Raw genomic sequence first — 12,457 nt, 5'->3', positions numbered from 1 at the left:
CATTAATAAAGAGACCATGTTTGGCCTTAGGGGTGGAGAGGGCATCCAGTCCCTAAGGCTGCTTTGAGCCCACTTTTCCAATTGCAGGAGCAGTTCGGGCCGTACATGTCTTTAAAAATAAAAAATAAACTCCTTTTCTTGCAGGAGCGTGGGGAAATGGGGACCTCTATGCCTCACATCCAAAAGAGACTACTAAGAGTTCTACTTAGTAGAACTGGACCTTGTTACAAAGTCAGCACCAGGGGTGCTGCAGGGGTGGAAAAGGCACTGAACTAGGATTTTGAAGATGGTTATTGGTTCAACTATAACTAACTCACCCATATGACTTTGAATGAGTCATTTCATCTCAGCCTCAGTTTCCTCACCTATTAAATTAGGGCAAGATGCACATCTTGTTGTGAGGATCAGATTAGGTGACATAGGGAAAAGTTGTTTGCAAGCTGTAAGGTCACCATCACTGGCAGCTGCAGAACCCTCACCCAGATAAGGCTGCTCAAGGGGGCAGAGGCAGGCTGAGGAGCCATCCCAGAGGAGAGACTGATGCTTCAAAAGCAGCAACAGAGTTGGAGAGACATAGGAAAACTATATAGGCTATATATATATAGCTATATAACTATATATATATATATAACTATATATAACTATATATATATATAGGCTAAGAGAGACCAGCCAACTCTGAATGTCACAATTGACAGAGGGAGCCTGATTCCGAAAAGGACACTGGGCAGCCTGCCAAGGCTATTGTTGTTATAGCTATCACCATTAAAGTACAAACTCAGGTTGTTTCTCCAGGGCAAGATGAGGTAACAGATCCCGAGTCATGGACCACCTGGCCAGGGAATCGTAAACCAGACACTGTGACTCCCAAAACTACAATTCAGAAATGTCACAAGGTGATTAATCCCAGTCTCTTTGATCTTCTCCTATAAAAAACAAACAAAAAACCCCTAACTCAAATACCAAGTTGGTGTGGATCTGAGGCTTGTCTCCTACTCCCTTGCTTGGCGCCTTGTAATAAATCCTTACTCGGCTACGAACTCCCACTGTCAGTTTGGCTTTCTGCGAGCCACAGGCACACAAGCCCTTTGCTCCGTTATAATAGGAAAAAAAAATCAACCATTCATCCACTACTCAGAGATAAACAGTGTCAATATATTACTCATATTTTTTCCAACCATGTGTTTGTTGTGTTTGCATTTAACAAAACAGGAACCGCAAAGGACAAACACGATTTGAAAAAGAAAGCGCTGACAGAACTCGGTAGGAGCTAAACCTATCACAGGACGGCGTACGGGTCAGATTGCCACCGGAAGGAAGCCGGCTACATTCACAGTTCCACCCTCGGAGAGCGTGGAATCGCGTCTCTATGGTTGTTCCGGTGCCGGAACACAAAGATACACTCTCTCCTTTTGCTGAACTCTATGGTCAGAGGACCCCTCTGTGACCCCGGAAGCGATCAGGGGAAGCGGGAACGGCAAGATGGCGGCGAGAGCGGCGTTTGGGCCCCTCGGACGGCGTCTCTGGCAGGTATGGGGTGTGCTGGGGGGACTACGCGGCCCAACAAGGACAGTTACCATTACGTCTGGCTGCCACTTGTCATTCTTAACATCTGGAGCTTTCCGCGATATTTATTCCGCACGGCCCGTTGTTTGCAGGAAGGTGGCGAGAAAAGGGCTGATTTTATCTCGAATTTTCTCATAGAATAAAACATAAGTTAATGAGTCAGGGCAAAGACAGGAACTAGAAAAATCGTAGACTGTCAGGGCTGGAAAGGATATTGAACAGCGAATGTTCCAGACCCTGCCTTTCACGTTTGCGAAATAAACTGAGGTTCAGAGAAGTCAATCAAGAAGGTTCACCGCGCGAAAATTAGGTGGCACGAGATCTTAGACGCTTCCCACGGAACCAGATAGAGATACCTTCCGGAGACCCGGGTTTCTGAGATTTAGATGAGACTCGCTGAAGTCAGAGGAGTGGGTTAGATATCCTCTAGAGGAGTGGGTTAGATATCCTCTGCTCGGTTCTTTGGACAAAAAGCAAAAATTTAAGCGGCGGTTCTTAAGTTATTTGGCCTCAGCACCCCTTTCTTTACACTCTAAAAATGGTTGAGGACTCCGAAGAGCTTTGGTTTTTGTGGGTTTTAGCTTATTAGAAAATACAACCGAGAATCTTAAAAATGCTTGTTCATTTAAAAATAACACTAATAAACTCATTGCATGTTAACATAATTAACGTTTTTATGGAAAACAACTATATTTTCCCAAACAAATTGAGAGAGAAGTGTAGCAATGTTTTACGTTTTTGCAAATCTCTTTAATGTCTGGCTTAATAGAAGACAGCTTGGCTCTCATAGCTACTTTTGCAATCTGTTGCTATATCACACGTCCTGTAGCCTCTGGAAAACTTCACTGTACACTGGTGAGAGAATAGAGTGGGAAAGTTGCAAATTACATCTTACTGTTATTGTGAAAAGAAGTTTAGTCTCCCGGGCCCCTTCTGAAGGTGTCTCAGGAGCCCCTCAGAAGTCCTTAGACCACACTTTGAGAACCACCGTTATTAAATCAGGCGGTGTTAGAGGTTGAAATTTTGAACTATTTTAAGACGCATTTACCCAGAACAGGCTCCACCTCCTCAAAAAAAAAAAAAGAAAGAAAGGAAAAAAAGGAAGGAAAGCTTAAGAATTTCTTAAGGTTAGTTTGTGGGTGTAACAGCACTTTAGGCTCCAACTTTTTAAAAGCAGGGGGTTTATACTGGGGGAAGATGCCTGGGAAGTGTCATATTCCTTAGACCTGTGGACCTTCTACACAACTGGATTGTGGGCTTAGGGGTATAAGTGTGGGGAGGGAATTTTCTCTGTGATTATGTGTGGAAAATGGCATGTACCTCTTACTACCTTGTATTGTGCTTGATTTCCTTTCTTCTTTTTGCTTTTCTCCCTTGATCCAAGAGAGACTGTGAAAGTTTTGATTTGCATCCATCTTGGGTGAAGAGTGGAAGAAAGATAATTAGCTAAGAATAGGGTTTTTTTTTTTTTTAACATAGGTGACCCTCTGTTCTAATTAAGTTTCATTTGTACTAAACTGTTATTCTCATCTTTAACGTATTTTTCAGGATCCTATTGAGCTTCCAGTTTCTCAGGTTACACTTTTAAATCTTGGGAAAACTTAAGAAAAAAACGGGTGGCAAATGTGTATTACATACAATACCATAGGTTTCCTACAACTAGAAATTATGTTCCACCAGGGGAAGCTAACAATAAGGATTTGGAAATGCTGTATTGTTGCAGTATGAGGCACAGTAGTGGTATATAAGATGGGTGTAAATTCCAATGTGTATTTCAACTTACTTATAAAATTAGATGTTTATAAGCTAGTTGTCTCAGCCAAAGCAAGAAATAAATATGCTGGAAAAGGTGTATGAAAGCTTCAAAGAAGGGTACTTTAGAATTCTTATTCCAGTTCCCTAAATTAAATTATAAAGATGCTTTTTTTTAATGCTCGAAAATATTTAAGTAAAAGAAGTATTATGTTGAAATATATTTAATCTGTTAAAAAAATGGGAAAATGAAGTCACATGTTTTCTTCCTTGATGTCTGCATATTTAATTCATAGCTGTTAATGTGAGAATTGTTTTTTTTAAAAAGTTCTTGTTCCTGGTCTTCCTTGGTGCTGCAGTGGTTAAGAATCTGCCTGCCAGTGCAGGGGACACGAATTCGAGCCCTGGACTGGGAAGATCCCACATGCCATGGAGCAACTAAGCCCATGTGCCACAACTACTGAGCCTGCGCTCTAGAGCCCGCGAGCCACAACTACTGAGCACGTGTGCCTAGAGCCCGTGCTCCGCAACAAGAGGAGCCACCACAATGAGAAGCCCGCGCACCACAACAAAGAGTAGCCCCCGCTCGCCGCAAATAGAGAAAGCCCACACGCAGCAATGAAGACCCAACACAGCCAAAAATAAATAAATAAATAAATAAGTTCTTGCTCCTGAGCTTTAAAAAATATAGTCTCTAGTATTTTGAGAGTCCTTTTTGATTATCAACTCTACCACTGTCCTCTTTTTTTAAAATGAAATCTAATTTGGCAATTTAGTTACCCCAATATCTTCATCTAAAGTAATGAGATAGCCTGTTATTTGAAGCATCCTGCATCTTTTGGGTTTTAATGGAAACTATGAATGGTTTGGGAATTGATTTTAATTCTAACACACATCTTCCTCTTCTTAAGGGTTCGAGGAATTTTCCTGTATGCAGTTCCAGGAGCAGTACAGCCAAAAATGGTGGCCTTCTTCTGTAAGTATACAATTGGATGTGCTAAACTGAATAAGAAAATGGGCACTTGTGCTGTTTTACTTAGGTTTCTCTTTGTTTCCGCACATAGCAGCACCAATATGAAGTGGGTACAATTTTCAAACCTACACGTTGATGTTCCCAAGGATTTGACAAAGCCTACGGTATGCATTCCCTATTTCTTGGCATAAGAAACTACATTAGCAATAAATTTTCCTCATTATTTCATTTGGGGCTGTTTCCCAAACACTTTATGCATAAAAAAATTTGTTCTGGAATACCGGCAGGTGCACAGTGCACCTGAGGAAAGTATTCACTGATGTCCCTGAGTGCTCATGGTCGCTTTCAGGCTGTTAAGGTAAGAGCTAACCGAAGAAAGTATTTACCCCAAATAACTGTGGGAATGAGTAGTCTTTTGCTTTTAGCTCAGCATAGTGTACAGAGTTGTCATAATTAATGATGCTGGATACTTGGGATTACATTATGGATTTTTTTTTTTTTTTTTGGTAGGCTTCAAGTCCTTATCGAACAGTGAACAGTGCTTTATTGTGAGAGAGAGCATTATCACAAGTAGAGAAAATCCAGGAGCAGCTGTGTAGCCTTGTTTCCTTTAAGTGAAAGCCATGATTTCATCAACCCAGTTTTTGTATTATTTGTAGTTTTTTTAAATCCTAAAATTACAAACTATAATTTGTAGTTTTTTAAATTCCAAATGCTTCCAGCCCCACTCCTCAAAAATAATCCCCTTTAACGGTTTGGTACGTATGCTTCTAGACCTTTGTCTGTATATAATCATCTGTGCACACCATGAGCACCAAAATGGAATTGTGTTATACCTAATGGCCTGCTGGTTCAGTGTTTTCACTTCATAGCATATATAAACCCCGGTCTCCAGCTCAGATGCCTGCATAGGCCAGGCCTGTAAGGAACGGTAACAGGGTGGGCACAGTGGCAGGCTGTACCCTTGATAAGCAAGACAGCTGCTACTTACTGTAGCCAGTTGTTGCCATGTGGGAAATTAGACCTAGTGATGTCAGATTGTCTGAATTTTCCAAACTAAATGAAATTCAAATATTTGTGTAAAATCTTTTGATTTTTAATATTTGTAACAGATTCAGAATTATCTTGAAAACCTTGTAGAGACCAGTCATTATACATTTTAGGGCTATATTCCCCCTTCTCTTGTCCCTCAACTTAAGAGATAGGATATCAGTGTTTCTCTTCTTCCAACAACCCTATTTGGGGTAATTGAGAGTGAGTGTCTAGCTTCCTGGTTAGTAAGTAGATCTCCTTTCAAGGGCAAAGTAATTTAACCCTGAAACATTGGATTAGTAATATAAATTACTGGTTTGATGGATGAATGCAGTGAAGGTAATTCACCTCTTGGAAGAAAGTCAGAAATGTCAAACCCATCATTTCTAAGATCTTTAAGTATTAGGGTGGAAGAGGTAGAAGTTATTTGTACAGTCAGTGTCATGACATTTTAGTTAGAAATGAGTAATTTTTCTATTAGAGCAGGCAAAATAAACATGGACAAACCTAATAAAAAGAATATGAATAGAAATAGCTCTCCTTTGTTTAACAATGTTTCATAACTTACAAGCACTTAAATCCATGCTCTCTTATTTGTTCCCAACAGAAATGCCATGAGCTGTAGCACAAGTATTGTCCTATTTATACGTGAGAAAACTATAAAGTTCAGTGAGATTATATTACTTGCCGTTGTTATTCAGCTTTAAGTGGCAGAGTTTAATTCTCAATCCAGGTCTTCTGACCAAGCTACTTTTATTAACAGAACCCCAAATCCTTTCCTGTTGTATATTTGGGGTTTAATAACTATTAAGCTCGAAGGTTCTGTTGGTGGTTTTGTAGGTTGCTTGAAAATCCTTTTGATTCAAACTGTATTTTAACTGATTCTTAAGGGTCATTGTGGCGTCTGAATGTGGTTGTATCTAGATATTTAAGCTGTGTTAAGATGTTACTCAGCATTTTTCTCCCCACTTATTAGTAAACTCTGAAGTTCAGGTGAGGGTAATATGTTAAATTTTCCAGTTGTAAATATTAGAGGAATCATGACTGAAGCTTTTTTTATTTTAAAATTACAGATAACCGTTTCTGATGAACCAGACACGTTATATAAGCGCCTATCGGTTTTAGTAAAAGGCCATGATAAGGCTGTATTGGACAGTTATGAACATTTTGCAGTGCTTGCTGCTAAAGAACTTGGTATCTCTGTTAATGTGTAAGTATGATCTTTCTTAATCTGACCTGTTAGCTGCTATAACACAATCAGTCAGGAAAACACTGCCAGTCCCAGCTAGGTCTGAGCTCTTAAAATGGGATAAAAACTCATGATGGGGAGAGATTAGGTTTGTTATATTATTCTAAGCAGGATCCTCCTTTCCTGTCTACCAGAATTTGTAAATACTAGAATGAGTGAACAAAGGAAATGAAGGAATCCTTTCTCTAGAAATTGCATAGACTTAGGAGGCCCAAGAAGCCCTCGTGTCTGGGATCTCCATGGGGCAGGGAGGTGGATTAGATGAACAAGCAATTCTTTCAGGCCTCTTGGATTTGGTATCTTTGCTATTATATTCATTGTTTCAAGACTGCCTTAAGAAACACCATTCACCCAGTACTTTCATGCATGAGGAAGGCGAGCTTCGTATGGCCTTCAAGTCACCGCAAGGTCAAGTATAAGCACCTCCTATGTTTTGTCACCTGCTCTTTCTGATGTTGAACGAGGCCCATATGGAGCTTTGCCAGTCTTGCCTTCTAGCAAAACTGAAAGAACTCACACATTTCCCATAACAGACCATGGTTTTGTGCTTTTCACTGTATCTAATACACAGCAGACATTACAACCATGTCCAACATACGGTGCTGCTCCTCACAGTTCATATGTTTAGTCACTGCGAGAGCTCAAGGGTGTGAAAGCCAGAGGCATGTGTGTGTGCACGTGCATGCCAAGGCTTGTTTTTGGGTCGATGGCAAATGTTCCTATTGCTGTCTGCAGGTTTATTTTAGCCGGAGCTTCATGACAGCAGTTGTTAGAGATGACAGTCTTGACAAATGGAAGCCTGTAAAATGGTAGTTAACGCCTATAATTGGGTGTGAGCCTGACCTGCAAAATTGTGGAATCTTGCTTTGATATCAGTGACTCAGGTTTTAACATCACTTAGCTTAAGTATGTTGCTTCGCCCATTAATTTTCCAGACATGAACCTCCAAGGAAAATAGAGCGATTTACTCTTCTCAAATCAGTGCATATTTTCAAGAAGCACAGGGTTCAGTATGAAATGAGAACACTTTACAGATGTTTAGAGGTGAGTTTATTTCAGACATTCAGGCATTTTTTTGAAATGCCCCAAATTTCACATTAGCACATCATAACTTTCCTTTAACCTTACCCAGTAGACTTCCTTTCAGGCAGTGCATGCCGGATAGTGGTAGAGAAGGTAAGTGTTTTTCTGTGTTTATAGAAGCAGCATGATAGGAAAATCAAACTCAAGTAAAGCCATCCTTCAGAGTAGTTCATACTTTAACTCAGTAGTGCACAGTATGTTGACTAATTTTTATAGAGTAAGCTAGCATTAGAATAATTTTGCTTATATTTCATAACTTCTAGCTACGTTTTCACACAGCTCTAATAATTCTTCTCACATGCTCACTGAATTCTCCATGTCCATGATGGGCAGCATTAAGGTTTTTCATTCGTCGATTATCATTCATTTGTTCAACCACCCAAGTCAGCACAGTCTTGTGGTTAAGGGAAAGCATGGGCTTTGGAGTTGGACAGCCAGGTCCAAGTACTGGCATGTGTGACCTGTGCCTCAAGTCCTTCATCTTTAAGTTGGAAATAATAACAGTACCAATCTCATACAGTTAGTGTGAGGATTAAAGGAGATACTTATCTAAAGCACTTAGAATATTTCATCTCATAGTAAATGATTGGTAAGCGTTACTAAAAAAATGCTTGTGCATGTTTTATATGAGAAGCTCTGTAGTAGGCATTGAGAGTACAGATATTAAGACATAGTCCTACCCTTAAACGAAAAAGAAAAATCCTTGGGCTTCCTTGGTGGCACAGTGGTTGAGAGTCCGCCTGCCGATGCAGGGGACGTGGGTTCGTGCCCCGGTCTGGGAAGATCCCACATGCCGCAGAGTGGCTGGGCTTGTGAGCCGTGGCCGCCGGGCCTGCGCATCCGGAGCCTGTGCTCCGCAATGGGAGAGGCCACAACAGTGAGAGGCCCGCGTACTGAAAAAAAAAAAAAAAAAAAAAAATCCAAAATTTTATCCACCTTGCCATGGAGCATACAAAATCTTATACTAACTCTATTTTATAATTTAGTCTTGTTTCCTTTTGTTTTGAGTTGTTTTGTGAAACTCTTACATTGCTTTGATACCATGCTTGCCATCTGGGTTCCATGAAGCCCTGGCTTTAAGGCATTTAGGAGGAAAGGGGACATTGCGACTGTGCTCCCCTCATTCAGTTCAACCAGAGGATCTGCACTTTTTTCCTTTTAAATTGGGATTCTGTAAGATTTCACAGATGAAGAAAAGGCTCTACTGCTTTTACCAGAAAATAAAAAAAAAAAACCCCTCAAAACCAGCATAGCATGAATCAATTTCACGTTTGAAATTTTAGTTAGAACATCTCACTGGGAGTACAGCAGATGTCTACTTGGAATATATTCAGCGAAACTTACCTGAAGGAGTTGCCATGGAAGTTACAAAGGTATGACTTGAATTTCTGCCTCTGTTGGAGGGAGATGTGTATTGTTGTGTTGATACATTGCCGCCTGATTCCAGCCCACTGGGTGGAGGGGAGGACCTGGAGGCAGAGTTGCCATAGTGGTTGGGGTCTACACCCACCGTGCAGGGCGCAGCTCAAAAGAATGCTGCCCCCGCAGCCCGTGTCCTCCTGGAGCCACCTCTGATGCCTTCCTCCCTCTTAGCAGTTGTCAAGACACGGGTTCCACGTTGATTGGTGGTCTCTGGAGATCACTGAGGAGCAAATAGATTATGTATTGAGAATGTTTATCTACCATCGAGTTTTCTTCTCTCTGTTTCAAAGCTATACAACAAGATGAGAGGGTAAAAGAAAAAAGTCAAGAGGACTTGAGGGAACAGAATGAATAAATTCAATTTGTGGCTGAAGAGTTAAGTCCACATTATATTATAATTTTGTTTTTCTCTCTTTAGACAAAATTAGAACAGTTACCAGAACACATCAAGAAGCCAATTTGGAAAACAATACCAGAGGAAGAAGAAAGCAAGTCATAAAGTCTCAGAGTGACCACTTGTGCTGGGATGTGAAGTGAGCATGTCAAGTGGAGTGAGTCTCCAGTGAAGACAGTCTCAAGTCACCCTGACTGCTCTCCTGAGGCCGCACGGCCTGATCAGTAGAAAGCAGGGATTGGAAGTTTACGATACACCAGACTATTGTGCAGGAACCACCTTATCTATTCTTTTATACATGTCATTGTTTCAGTTTGGATTTTAACAAATGTGAGCAAACCATTTGGACCACTCTGTACCAAAGCAGTCAAATTCATATTTTGTTATTCCACTATTGTTCAATTATTAGTTTGTACTGATTGTGATTTGTATCTTTTCATTCATCTAAAAGTGTTTCAAATATTCCTCACACACATTTCTTTCTTTTGAGGGACCTAGAAGGAAACTTGGATTAATTTAACACTGAGCAGTTAAAGTTTTTGATACTTACCTTAGTGCAGGCCGGCATATGCTAGTTTGGGGGTGGTGACCTCCAAGTTTTACCTCATGTGAGCATTACATTCTTGAAAATTGATATACTTTATAGCAGAGCAAGCACATTTGTGGCACGCGCTGAACTCTTCTGTAGCCCAAACCCTTTCAGGGCTGCCTAGAAGGGTCACTATAATGGAATTTGAGCTCTCAAGAAATTACTGTGTCGTTTCACTCGTCCTGTAATTCATTTATTCAATAAGCTTTTCTTTTGTTGGCTTTGCACCCAGCACCATAGTAAATACCAAAAATTGAATAGAAATAACAGCTTTCAAAAATTGTGCAAGGCACAAATGAATACTTTTCCTTATTAAGTTCCATGCTGATAAGACCTCTTTGTTTTGGTGAATAGCACTCTTTTTGTTTGGGGATGTCTACTTTTCCATAAAATTAAATAGTAGTTAAAGCTCTGAAAGAGTCAAGATGACAGTGGGCTGAGGTTGTTGGTGTATCAACCCCAAGGGAGTGATACGTTTCCTTTTTACAGCAGAATCTGGCCCATGTCTTTTGTGGTTTCCTTCACATCTTTGGGGTAGTTATGACTTCTCAGTTTTCCACCCTTAAACTGGAGTCCCTGTTCTCTTTTCCCGACCTGCTATCAGGTATGAGTGTTCTGAATGCACACTGCTCATGTATCAGACTTACATTACTGTCATTAACATGAAAAGAATTACAGCCCTTGTGCCCCATGACCTCATTCTATTTGCAGCTCAGTCGTCGACTGTGTCATTCACAAATGCCTAAAGCCTGTTTATCCCAGGCATAAGCCTCAGGATTAAGAACTAGTCAATAAAACAAGAGCAGTATAATAGTAACTATCTAGCAACACAGCCATTGCAACTCATTTTCATTTTGAAAGAAATAATTCTTTAAAAATAAATGTAGACCCACATCTAATCCTTTTCTGTGCTTTTTTTATAGACAGTATCAATCACTTTATTATAATAGGATGACTTCTACATACTCGCCTCCAGTGGCTCTCTTTTAAAGGTGTACATCCACTTCCAGCTGTTTTCAGACTAAAGTAGCCTCTAAACCAGATTATTTAGCACTTCAAATTATACATTAAAATCTTGTTTTAAGATAAATACAGAGATAAACTACACAACAAAAATTAATGGTATTTCCTTGACATAAGTACTTGGCATATTTGAAGCCTACTTGATGTAAACTAGGTAATTTCTTCATTCTGATAGACTGAGAGGGGTCTTTTGTTTGTTTTTTAATTGGGTCTCCTGAGTAAAATATATGTTCTGAAAATTAGAATTAATGCCCAAGTCTCAACTTTCTGTTCATGGTGACGGGAGGTAGTGAGAAAAGTAGACCTGATGTCAGGATGGACCAGAAGGCAGGTAGGAAGTGAGACGGTTTTTTATTGAGGTGAAGACCTGAGTTCATTGTTATTTTCTCTGATCTGAAGTATAGTTTCTTTTCGTATTAAATAAAATAATGTTAAGGTCTGTTTTAAATTATTGGTAGACTCTACAGATTAAACTCGTTCAGTGCCTAGTTTTGATTCTTTCAGGGAGAATTACTTATATGTCCTTTGGCCACTTAGATATGCCACAGTAAATACATAAAGCAATTATTTTAAATCAGTCTATTTTTGTAACATTTCTGTTTGTCAGCTACCCTTCCTCCTTTCTTACACTATTAAATTAGCTTTACTGCAACATTCATGAGTAGCCGAGTAGAGAAAACAGGCCTGAGTCAGATAAGAGTTCAAACCCACTAACTGCTATAAACGGGCAAGGTGTTTATTAACCCTCTCAGAGCCTCAGTTTACTCATTAGTAAAATGTAGGAAATAAAAGTTAGGAAGGTTGGAGTATTGAATTAGGTAACTTGTAAAGCACCTCACACAGTACCAGGCAGATAATAGACATTCAGTAAATACTAGCTATGTGAATGAAGAATATTGCCTGCCATATCAGTAAACAAAGGATTTTGCAGCCATCAAGCCATCACATTACAACCACCCTGACAGTGCACCCTGAGGATATTCAGGATGAGAAGCACAGGATACTGCCCCAGATAGCTGAGGTGCATATCAAAGGGATGATTTCAGTGAGCTCAGACTTGTGTCACCCCATACTTAGAAAAGTGCAGAATTCCTTAACTCGAGACACCCGTTTTTCTTTAATTAATGGTAATCTTTTGATGTTCTGAATACCTGGTCTTTATTGCAAAAACCTCTGTATATCCTGACTCTCCCCCTTGCCTCTTCGGAGCAGTCTCTCAGAGTTATCTGAGATGCTGTGTTCTGAGCTTAAGTCCTCCGTTTTGTCCACTAAATAAAACATAACTCTCGACTTTTAGATTGTGCTTTTTTTTTTCAGTTGACAGCTATTACCAGATGGCAGAACAAATTTGATGATAACTGCAGATGCTTGTGT

General features: G+C 40.0%; 1 protein-coding gene across 3 annotated transcripts; it reads left to right on the top strand.

Annotated features, from left to right (window-relative positions):
* The first annotated feature begins 1,438 nt into the window (after window positions 1-1,438).
* MRPS10 (mitochondrial ribosomal protein S10) lies at window positions 1,439-12,379 on the top strand. Of its 3 annotated transcripts, none has more exons than XM_059075701.2 (7): window positions 1,439-1,530; window positions 4,230-4,294; window positions 4,386-4,455; window positions 6,397-6,533; window positions 7,508-7,616; window positions 8,939-9,028; window positions 9,496-12,379. In XM_059075701.2, the coding sequence occupies exons 1-7, from the start codon at window positions 1,483-1,485 to the stop codon at window positions 9,574-9,576; spliced, it is 600 nt and encodes a 199-aa protein (XP_058931684.1). In that variant the 5' UTR covers window positions 1,439-1,482; the 3' UTR covers window positions 9,577-12,379. The 3 variants fall into 3 exon arrangements, with proteins under 3 accessions (XP_058931684.1, XP_058931683.1, XP_058931682.1); XM_059075700.2 differs by having other exon boundaries at window positions 4,383-4,455; XM_059075699.2 differs by lacking the exon at window positions 1,439-1,530 and having other exon boundaries at window positions 4,152-4,294; window positions 4,383-4,455.
* The last annotated feature ends 78 nt before the right edge of the window (window positions 12,380-12,457 follow it).

Source organism: Kogia breviceps, chromosome 10 (genome assembly GCF_026419965.1).
Source record: "Kogia breviceps isolate mKogBre1 chromosome 10, mKogBre1 haplotype 1, whole genome shotgun sequence".
Classification (NCBI taxonomy): Eukaryota; Metazoa; Chordata; class Mammalia; order Artiodactyla; family Physeteridae; genus Kogia; species Kogia breviceps.
Note: the sequence above shows the minus strand (reverse complement) of the source record. Positions and strands in the feature narration are given on the sequence as shown.